This window comes from Haplochromis burtoni, unplaced genomic scaffold (assembly GCF_018398535.1).
Source record: "Haplochromis burtoni strain Fernald_Lab_line unplaced genomic scaffold, NCSU_Asbu1 Contig_38, whole genome shotgun sequence".
NCBI lineage: Eukaryota > Metazoa > Chordata > Actinopteri > Cichliformes > Cichlidae > Haplochromis > Haplochromis burtoni.
The window spans coordinates 1,155,475-1,167,159 of record NW_024582399.1 but is presented as its reverse complement, the minus strand read 5'-3'; the positions used below and the strand labels follow the sequence as shown (position 1 = coordinate 1,167,159).

Sequence of the window (11,685 nt, the reverse complement as noted above, 5' to 3'; positions counted from 1 at the left end):
TCATTGAGTAACGTAACGGAATACGTTACAGAATACATTTTGGGGCATGTATTCTGTATTCTGTAATGGAATACGTTTTAAAAGTAACCTTCCCAACACTGCATGTGCCCAAATTCCTACTGATAACCTGCCATTTTGTTTTCGCAGACAGCTCATCCCAGCCGATGGTGAAGTTCCCAAAGAACATTCTCACGATCCCGGATAAGACCAACATCTCTTCGGTGATGGCGTACCTGACTGTACCACATCCCCACCTGGCGAAGGACTGCACCAACTGCACTCCGGGCTTCATCAGCAACAAATCAGGTAAAGAAAAACATTTCCTGATCAGATTTTTTAAACGTCACAATGACATTTGGTCCAGTTAAAGAGGTACAGAATGAAAGAGATCAATCATGCCTTTGAAAAATGATGTTCCACGTCCCAGAAACCAGTCTGTGGTGCTGAAGGGTCCACACACCCAGCTCACACTCCTTGTCAGTAGTGGGTTAGGGTGGTTCAGGTTTTGATCTACTGCTCCATCTACATCCCAACCTTTACCTCTGGTCATGAAATCTAGGTAAAGAATGAAAAAGTAAGGTCGTGAACAATGTTCCCTCTAATTTTCCATGTGTCTGAGCGAACACACACACTCCCTGAGCGGACACTTGGACCACTGTGAGCAACAGCAGACGACTGTGGTCATGCCAGCATCGAATCCATCCAAGTTACATGGTTTATTAAGATAATCAAATTACAGCATTTACATTTATGTTAGACTAGTTTTAATTAACTGCTTTAGCCCACTTACAATGAAAATGTAAAACAAAAATGTAGTCATTGACCTGTGTAGTATGTTAACACTATTGGAAGTAAAACTAACTTGAACTCAAATTTTGAAAACACAAATTTCTTCTTTTTTCTTTTTTCTTTTTTTTATAAAGCTCTGAGTTGTATTATGAGTATGAGTCTGTGGTCTGGGAGAGAGTCCTGTAACTCTGTCTGCAAAATACAATATATAATGACCAATGTTGGGCAATTAATTATATAGTTACTACTTCAAAAAAGTAACTGAGTTTTGCAAACAACGAAGTTTTTTGCAGCTATTTTTTTTAAAATGCAGCCAAGGTGTTTTTTAAAATAAACATTTCAAACTATTTACAGCATAATCAGCTGTTCTGCATCAAATTTGATGCCATACAAATTATTTGTGCCACTCCAAAAATAATTTCTGTCCGCATCAAGGAGAACAACAGCCTGATACCTGCAGGCCTGACAACAGGAGATGTATCACTCCTGTAACACCTGTAACATTCAGCAGTCGCCTCATTGTTCTGACACACAACAAAACTATTGACTACACTACACACTAACTACACAAGATTTGCGCTAAGTCGCAAATCTCTCACATCTCAAAACACCGCCGTCACTCCTAAAACTTCCATCCGTTTCTTAACAACTTGCCATATCATTTTTTGATTGGTCGACATGGTACTTTTTTCGACCAATAGGAAAAGGTGGGGTGTTTTTGGTTTTGTTTTTGCTCACAGGCGGAGAGTGCTTCCGTACTTCGAGCGTTTTTTCTTATAGAACATTTCTTCCCGCAGTAAATATAAACAACGATAGTATTCAGGAAGAAAACAAACATTGCATATATTTTTTTATCATAACTCTGGTTTTACGTGGCCTATCAACACAATTTAAAAACTGGTATAAAGTCCACCCTTTTCCCGTCAATTGTTCCGTCTGTCCTGCTCACATCTCCAATGGTTGTACACGTTGTCATTAACGTAGATGGTAGTAGTTTAAGTGTTAACGTGGCTTCACTCCACATCAGCCACGCTGCTTTGCTAGCTAAAACACCGGTGTCGGCACATAAGGACGCTGTCATAGCCTGTCAACGACGTTGATTAGCTGCGTATATACGAATGTGAATCGCATTATTGGCTGGACTATGGGATAAGGTGGCATCGTTCTAATCCCATACCGGAGCAGCCAGTCAGTCACTGACTAACACTGCAAAACAGAATTGTTGAAATTTTAATTTCAATTTCAATTAAGGTTAGATTTTTTTTTTGTGCGCAACGCAGATTTTCTGTGCGCAGAGACCGTGCCAGCAGTGCGCAATTGCACACGTGCGCAGCTTAGAGGGAACGTTAGTTGTGAATACAAGGGGCTGAGGTAAGCTTCCTCAGTAGGGTGGTTTGGCTCAGCCTCAGGGATAGGGTGAGGAACTTTAGGTGGTTTGGGTATCTGGTTAGGATGCTTCTTGGGTGCCTGTCTTTGGAGGTTTTCCAGGAACACCCAACTAGAAGGAGATCCTGGGGTAGACCCAGAACCTGCTGGAGAGATTATATATCTCGTCTGGCCTGAGATTGTTTCAGCATTCCCCAGTAGGAACTGGAAAGTGTGGCTTTGGAGATGGATGGATGACTTTTTTATTGAGGTACCCAAACAATATGCTTTACCATTTACATTCCTGGCATGGACTGTTTTGCAGTTTTCAGAAGTATTGATCTGAAAGCCGTGGCAGCCATCAGCGTCCTGCTGTACTCCGGTGGCGAGGAGCTACAGGTTCGAGGACCCATCCAGATCAGTCTGCCGCTGGGCCACCACACACACCTCAGGGCCTCTGATACTGTGCCAGCCTGGGCCTTCAACCAGAAGACAGGTAGCAATGCAAATAGCAGCAGAGCAGCTGAATTACAAGAAAAAGACTTAAAAGAAATTTCCTCTCATGCTATTTTCCTTGCTGTTTGAAGGTGGCTGGGAGAATCATGGTCTGGGAATAGTTAAAATGGTTGGAAATGAGCTGGTTTGGACCTACACCGCTTCCCATCTGGGCTACTGGATCGCCGCCCCTCTGCCTTCATCAAGAGGTAGATACCTCATTGACCTTCATTAACACATGTGAATGCTATTTTTGTTTAGACCTGTTTCACACCTTCTTATACATTTATCCTTTTAGATTATCTGGGACATGCAAACTCTTTGGATTTCCTATCTTACCATACCTACCTGTTGGTAGGAATACTGGGTGGAACTCTGGCCGTAGTGATCGGATTTCTGTCCCTGCTCTTGTGCCACTGTGGGTAAGAAACCCTTCTAGAAATGTTTTCAATTGACAATATATGCAATGCTGATCAACAAGAGGCAGATTAAAAAGGTGTGATCTAAGACTGCATCCATAGCTTCAAGATTGCCTTCTAATGCATCTCTAAAGAAATCATCATAGCAGTTTTATTCTTCAGATTTGCCTGCGACTTTGCATACAGAAAATTCCTAACAATCTCAGAAAATGATAAAGCCATACAGAAATAATTACTTCAAGTTATTTCTGCTATGGGTTGTGCTTAGATTTTCACAGGACTTTAACAGTATCAGTAAATTTCTCTTTGGCCTAACTGGTTACAATGTCACTTTAAATTAGGGCTCAAACAATATGGCTCAATATGGCAGTTTTTAGTAATCAAGGAAACAGTTAACAGTTGTTTGGAACAGATATAAATTTGCTATATAAACTAAAGACAATTTTTGGGCTCAAAAATTTCTAATTAAAACAGAACTTTGTTAGCTTCTGACTAGGGCTGCCATGATTAGTCGACTAGTCACGATTACGTCGACTATCAAAATCATCGACGACTAATTTAATAGTCGACACGTCGTTTGAAGCTTTGTCAGACGCAGGAATAAGTAGTAGGATTTAAGAGTGTAATAACGGACTGAAACAGAAGATGGCAGCACTGCATGTACAAGGATGCCAGCTGCCGTTAAACCCCAAAGAAGCTGTGTCCCAGAATTCATAGCGCGGCCCTGCTCAGTTTCCAAAAATGGCAGCAGCTAGTTAGGGCCCGAGCACCGAGAGTGCGAAGGCCCTATTGTATCTGCTCCGTTTCTTATTATTATTATTCAGGCAAAACAAGGGCTTTTTTGAGGGCCTAAACATGCTCAAAAACTCATGAAATTTTGCACACATGCCAGGTCTGGTGAAAAATTTTGTATTTTAATGGTTTTACATATGAGCACTGGGAAATGGCTCTAGAGCGCCACCTATGCCTTGTTAAATGCAGCCCTACGACCACATCGTTTGAGCTACATGTAAAATTTGGCACACATGTGTATCATGCCAAGACAAACAAAAAAGTCTGTGGGCCCATTGATGCAAACCCAACAGGAAGTCCGCAATTTAGAAGTGAAGGTGACATTTTGGCTCTAATTTTGCCATTTCCATGCCTCGAACTTTTTCGAACTCCTCCTTGGAATTTGGTCGTATAAGCTTCATGTTTGGTCAGTGTCAACTACACACCTGGGCCATGTTAAATTGCGGAGCTTTTGAGTTTTCGTGATACGGTGTGGCGGTGGCGCCACGGCGAATTTCGATGACTCGCCATGAAAATCTTATTGCCTCTCATTCCCTCATACATCTGGACCAAAGAGCACACATATGATAAGGCTCATCGTGGCCACCTCAAAAGCGGTGAATATCACCATCAGTTGCTCATGATGCTTCAGTGCGAAAATTGTGACTTTAAACTGAACGGCGCACCCTGGTGGCAACGCGGTTCACCGTGAACAATGAAGTGGCGTTTGAGGGGCTTGGAAAGTTTAAAAAGTCTTGAAATTTGGCCCACACCTCCAATGGGATGAAGGCTTTGTTGTTATGTGATCACCTTCCTTGAATAGCGCAAAATGGCTCCACAGCGCCCCCTACAAACTTTCAAATCATCAGCCCCTGCTCTGTGTTTTATGTATGAGTCTGAAATCTGGGAAGGTTATAGGAGAGATCAAGATGTACAAAAAAAGTCTCTTGGAGCAAAATCCCAAATCCAACAGGAAGTCAGCCATTTTAAAATTAATGTGTAATTTTGGTGACATTTTCCCCTCTTTTCAGGCACCGTTCTTTGACGAACTCCTCCAAGGGATTTCATCAGATTGATGCGATTTCCTGTGTGTGGAATCTAAAGACCTTTGTGATGTTAAATTGCGAAGCTTTTTACGTTCAGGGAAACGGGGTGGTCATGGCGGCATGTGGTGTTTCAATCACTTGCCAAAAAGCAGTAATCTGCTGTCACTCGAAAACACAATGTCCAATCTCTCCTAAAGGTCGTAGGCATGATTAAACTCGAGCTCGGATATGTTTGTTATGCCATTTGTACATAATAGTTAGAGCGCCACCTAGTGGGACGACTATAATCCTGGTTGAATAAGATGAAATGTTAGCTGGTGGTGTTAGATTATAATATTATTTTATGCCATGTTATACCCCTAACTAAAGATTGTGAATTATTATGTAGTTTTAGTTTGCATTATTCTCCTGAATTAGAAGAAGCTGATAACTATTGCATTTTAAATGCATGAAATCCATCAATGTCACATCAGATCGGACATGCTGGTATTAGGTTTTGGGCGTGGCTCGACACGCCAGGGTGCGAGGGCCCTCATAACGCTGCTTGCAGCTTTAATTAGTTTTAATATTACTCTTATTATTCTTTCTGGGTCACAAAATAAACGTTTAACATGTTTTTCAGGCGAGAATGTAGCTGTGTAAACCTCAAATATCTGCTCAGTTTATCAAGACACCATATATTTTCAAAAGCGCTCCGACGTTTTCGGAGACGTTTGTTACCCACTAGCTTGATAGCGAGCCGGGGTTCAACGCTCACTAGAGCCAGTGAGAACACCGGACTCCCAGCAAATCATTTTCAAACCCACTGCCGTTTTTCGCTATCCAGGTTAAACATGATATACAAGTCACTTAGATAACTTAAAAATTATATTGTTTGGCTTTTTTATTGTTTTATTTGTTCCTGAGTAAATCGGTTTGGCTGAGATGAAAGTTATAGTTTTTACACAGCTGAATAAACGTCAAGCAGACAACTGATCATCAGAAGTGTGAGATGGTCGAGAATATACTCCGGTGTCCTGTTATATTTTAGTTAGCAAGGAGCAGACGGCTGAGTTTATTAAACGCCACCGAAACAATCTGCAAATTTCATTAAAATTTAATAAACTATTATCTGCTCTTTATTTTTAGTTAGCACATACCTTAAACACTTAAAGCTGTAAGCTAATGATAGTTATACAAGAGCAGATGCTGCTGGTGCAATAAGCTGTATGTTTTACGTCCAATGGATGCATGATTTGATTAGTCGACTAATCGCAAAAATAATCGGTGACTAGTCGACTATCAAAATAATCGTTTGTGGCAGCCCTACTTCTGACACCTTTCATACAGAGAAGGCTAGGCTAAAGCTGCTAGCTGTAACCTTAGCTTAGCCTTCCCTATATATCGCTGCAAAAAATTGCTGGATTATTCAAGCATTTTTAGTAAAAATGGTAAACTATGCATGCTTTTTATCAGTAAAGTGGATCAGAAGACTGTGCAGCTGCAGCACTAGGAGAAATGATTACCATGCTTGTTGCAACTCCACCATATCAGTTATCTTAACTCTGCACCATAGCACTGTATCAGCATGTTAAAGTACAATTATAAAAGACTGAACAAGGTCCAAACTGGGTCAAGCAGCAGGACAATGATCTGAAGCACAGCAGCAAATCTGCAACAGAATGGCTGAAAAAGAAAAGAATCAAGTTGCTGCAAGGGCACAGTCAAACTGGGAAAATATACGTGATTAAAGTAGAAGAGTGCAGGTGCACAATTAGCAGAAAGGATTGCAATGCTAGTCTTAAGAGTGACTAAACAAACTGGACCCCTCACCTTCTACCAAGCTCTTAAGACTAGTATGACCTGGATGACTGAAAACCTAAAAAGACAGATTACAATGCTTGTTGCAACTTTCGCAATATCTTCTGCCAGAGTTATGCTAACTCGCTGCTTAACAAGTAAATGTGCTACTCTGTGTTCAGCTTTGATAGGCTGTTAGTAATGAAATAGTGAAACAGTTCCTACTTTAAAGGTTCTTTGAGTGAGTCTGAAAAGCCTGTAGACCAAAGCTTGTCCTGCTTAACTTTTGCTTCTCCCATGTACAGAGGTTCTTATCGAGAGCCCAGGAGGAGGAGAGCACGTTTTTCCAAATTGACGGTTGTAAAGAAAGACCAAACCACCTCCACCCACATGGAAGAGGGCTTGTTGTTCCGATCTGGCGACAACAGCCTCGCCACCTGCAGCATCCAGTGCGAACCGTCATCTACTCCAAGGCACAAAGCCAACTATAACATCTATGTGGAGGATCCAGGGACTCGTGCCACGGCACCGCTTTATGAGAACATCACTCCAGATCGGATGAAGGGTCCTCAGCCGCCACCTCACTACATCAACAGTGAGGAGGTGTCTCGATTAAGGGAGAAGTCGGAGCAGAACCGGGCCAACATCAACTGCGACAACTTCTTTCAGGATAAGCTGGTCCATATCTACAACCAGCCAGTGGCCATTATTCCCGCTCCCGAGCTCTTCAGTGCTCAGGAGCAGCAGCTACCAGGCTGCAAGTCCGCCACCTTCCCCCGCAACGGAAGTGAGTATGATGCTCACTCAGAGCCTGCAAGTAAAGACAGCTACACCCAGACACTACCCAAAGTTCCTCACCACCACTCACAAGGTGGGAGCAGCCCACAGCAGAGTAGCCAAGATGATCCCCAGCCTCTGGAGACGCCCCCTCAGGGGCAAGGCCCTAACAGTGTGTGGGGACGCTACAGTAACCTCCTTGAATCCTCCGTTTCTGTGCCTGGGACTCTTAATGAGGCAGCTGGCATGGAGGGCTTCAACACCGGGCACGGCGTGCCCAGTGAGTTGCAGGGGATTTCAGAGCGCACCTTGCTGGAGCTGACGCGTGGCAAGTCCTCGTCGTCTCACCCCAGAGCCTGGTTTGTCTCCTTAGACGGGAAGCCAGCAGCGCAGGTCCGCCACTCCATCATTGAGCTCCAGAGCCACCACCGCCCGCCAAGCAGCAACGACACCAGCCTGGACTCAGGGGTGGACATGAACGAGCCTCAGCAAAGTATCCGCGAGACGGAGCGTGACCGACCTTCTATCAGGGCTTCTTCCCTGCCGCACCACAGCCGTGGCGGGCGGTACGGCGAAGAACAGGACCTGAGCAGCAGTGAGAGCGGCACCACTGCTACCTGCACACCAGAGGACCCGTCCCTGAGGAACATTTTAGATGGGAGCAGTGGGGCCATTCCGAATATTCCTGAAGAGCGTGATGGGATGGATACATCCAGCGCTCAGGAGGACAGTGAATCAAGAGGTACACCACCTCCCCGGCGCCTGAGGAAGGTTAGGGAGAAGGGGAAGACGGAAAAGAGGAGTGCCAAGCACATCCGGGAGGGCAGACCTCTGACCAAGAGAAGCTAAAGCTTCTCAGGCTCATTTCCCCACCCATCAGTGCTTCAGTTAAAATCCAAATTAAGTAATTCATATGAGTTTGTGTTCACACAGGCATTGTTGTTGTTGAGTTCTGTGATTGTACAACTTTGCCAAAGAATGCATAAGCTAGCTCAAGAAATGAATCAGCATCTGTGTCACGTTATGTAGCTGCTGTTAAGACGAGTTTGTGCACCGTGTTCTCTCATTCTCCCAAATCTGACGATCACCAGCGAGATTCCTCACAGCAGATGTCCGTGTGAACACGATGTCCCACAGTATCCGGTTCTGGCATTATAGAGGGTGCCTTCTTACTGCCTGTAATCGTTAAATAGGGTTACGCAAAGGTGGTGTGTTTCGATATTTAGTATAAAAAAAATCTGGTGAGTTTGCAGGATGGACACAGATACAGGTCAATGTGTAGTGCACTTATCCTCACCATAAATGCCTGCTGTATATTAAATAAGACGAAGAAGCTTTCCCAGTCCGCAGCACTCACATCTCGTTTTGTATCCTACTGCCTCATTCCACCATAAATGACGCTCTGGGATTTGTTAACTAAACTGAGTGTAAGTAAAAGGAAAACGAGCTTCAGCTTTCCAACTTTTGACTGACTCCAGAACCTTTGGATTGAAATTTTGATGTACATTGTAAAGCAAAGCAAAGCTGCCATTTTGAAGTTCATGTCTGAAGTTTAAGGTTTTTAGCCTACATCTGTTTTTGAATGCATGAAAATGAATCTTTTCACCGTGCGTATGAATATATTTGCATTTTACCGTTAACAGCAATTCATCATAGATTACTTAGAGACTGAATTGTTTTCCCATTTATTTCCATTTACAGTTGTCCACATTTATTTGTATGACAAAACGTGTCAAGACTTGTTTAACGGGATTCGTAAGAGCCCAAAGAATTAGATTAACTATTGGAAACAATCACTGGTACAGTTGCTACTTTTCTTTGAGGGATACTGTTATAAATATGCTGTTGTCACACAGTGGACAAAGTGGACTTATTGTGCTACCTATTAGGTTTTAATTGATGAGGTCAGTGTATGTCTAAGTAACCTCTGCAAGGAAAAGTGCCGGCTTCAGTTGACTTTAAATACTTGCTTTCAAACAGTTTTTTCTGCTGTTGGCTCTGGATGATGTCAGAGAGTGGGGCTGTCTTTGCCCCACCCACTTGTTGTTCAAATCCTCTGTTTGTTAGTGGAAGCCATTTAGAAGACAAATAGTCTAAGATAGGCTACTCCAGGGCTGAGTATAAGGAATATTTATTATTTTGATCCTTGAATAATGCAAAGCTACTCCAGTAGAGTCCAAGAATAACAACATGGAGATGGTAACAAGCATAGCAAGTCCTCTGTAACTGGAAGAATCTGTTGCTTGCCAATAAATTATGATTTGATTTACTTTTTTCTTAATACCTGAACATCTTTTCGGGTACAGCATTACCCTTTGAAACTAATTTCTTGACAGCATTGTGCAATTGGTGCCTTGGAGATCTGCTTTTAGCTGTACCTGCATGCCCAAATCTATTTATATATATATATACTCACACAGTAGGCATCAACATAGGTTTATATTTTCTAGAGGGAGGGAAAAAAATCTGGGTTTGAATGAACGCTTCAGTTTATAATAATGGTTCTCCTCTTTTGGTCCAGAGAGTGCTTCTTTGCTACACTGATATAGTGCAGCTCAACAGAAGGCAATGCCATTGTAGCGGTCTGTGAGCTCGTTGGTCCGTTGGTAAACCATTTCAACAACTGTTGGTGGTTTACTGTTAGAATGTGTACAGAGGCTCATTGTTTCCTGATACTGTATCACAGTTATTTCAATCACAAACGTATTTTTCTCTCCGTTTCACTATAAGGCTGACATTTGGTTGGATGGATAGCCATGTATATTAATGTTCCTCTCAGGATGATTTGTAAGAACTTTGCTGACCCTTAAATTTCCACGCTGCATCATCTTAAAGTCAAAGTCATAGACTGTATAAAAGATGGACCTAGCCACCAGAGCATCATCCATTGGCCTGTTAAGTGCTTCAGTGGATGAGTGTTTTCCCCAGCTGGTTTCAAACATCACAGCTGGTTTCAAACACTGTGATGTTTGAAACCAGCTATGATGTGTAAGGTGTGGATTTGACTGAGAAACTGCTTGCTCAGTATTAAGATTTTTAAAACGAGGTTGGAACGACTATGTTCTGAAACTGGCAACTTTGTCTGTAACTTGTCAACTAGGAACTGTGGGCAGTTTTCTGTAAAGGTTTATATGACCCAAAGTCTTTTTGCAGTCAGAGGACTCGCCCCCTGCTGGATATCAGAATGCACCTTTAAGGCGCTCCTGCATTAGCTTGACTTTGTCCATCCTTTAAACAGTCCATGGTCAAATTTTCAACGGTTCAGTTCCTGCAAGACTAATAATAATGTCTGTTGTACTTTGTGTCTAACCAGCAAACATGAGAAATATTAGCTGAAATAAGATGACTAAGGCCTCATTTACACAAGACGTAGAGAGCTGATGGCGACTGCCTGGCACTGGAAGGCTGCTAGGAAAAAAAAATTCTCCAACCAAAAGAAAACTACATTAAGCTCTCCCATTATTCACTAAGGGTTTCCACAGTGGGCAGTGCTGCACATTTGATTGGGCAGGATACTCATCCTGATGCAACCCACAAGGTATTTCCTCCTGGTCTTGAACTGGGGGATCTTTTGCTTGTTGTGGGCAGTCGCTGTGGAATCCATTGCTAAGACCAGTGACCCCCTTGTAACTGCCGTTCACTATGGAAAAATGTGTTTTCCCAGATTAGCAAAAGGTTGTTGGAGGTTACTGTTGCTAGGTGAAGCTGGCTGTAACAAAATAGAGGGCCGATTTGGCACAGAGTTTGCACGGAAGTCTCCACCTGGTTTGCAAACACTTCATGTCTTGTCAACTACTCACGAAGCGATAGTAAAACTGTGAAGAATAGAGCACAGACTGCCTTTACAGTAAAAGTGTTGCCTTTTGAAATATGTTGGTTCAGCAGCTTTTACTTTGAACGCAAATGTTCTAGGTGGTGCTACACTTGTTCATGTTTCATTACCACTCATTGGTTGACTGGTGAGTGTTTGCAGACAAATTCCATGCAAACTGTGGACGACCGCAGTAATCTGCTAGCGACCAAAGCAATTGCAACAAGGTTTTTGAGGCAGTACCCTGTTTTGCAAACTATTTTACACAACGACAGCCAGCAACCACTCACCAACCAGTCAGGGAATACACATTTTATAAGGGGCGTGCTGACTGGTCTGCCGCCCTACAAGGCATATACATATACTCGCTTAGCATGTTAAGCTTAACTATTGTGACCATATTAGCATGCTAGCATTGAGCTCAGAGGACAAC

At 42.8% G+C, this 11,685-nt stretch overlaps 1 protein-coding gene across 2 annotated transcripts in view; it reads left to right on the top strand.

Annotated features, from left to right (window-relative positions):
* Window positions 1–9,710, top strand: part of LOC102308142 (protein FAM171B) — a 14,233-nt gene extending 4,523 nt beyond the window's left edge. For both annotated transcript variants that reach the window (XM_042219809.1, XM_005920153.3), the window contains 5 exons: window positions 148–306; window positions 2,480–2,650; window positions 2,742–2,858; window positions 2,948–3,071; window positions 6,970–9,710. In XM_042219809.1, the coding sequence (XP_042075743.1) occupies window positions 148–306; window positions 2,480–2,650; window positions 2,742–2,858; window positions 2,948–3,071; window positions 6,970–8,290 (1,892 nt within the window). In that variant the 3' untranslated portion in view covers window positions 8,291–9,710. The remainder of the gene's footprint in view (window positions 1–147; window positions 307–2,479; window positions 2,651–2,741; window positions 2,859–2,947; window positions 3,072–6,969) is intronic.
* Window positions 9,711–11,685: the final 1,975 nt, after the last annotated feature.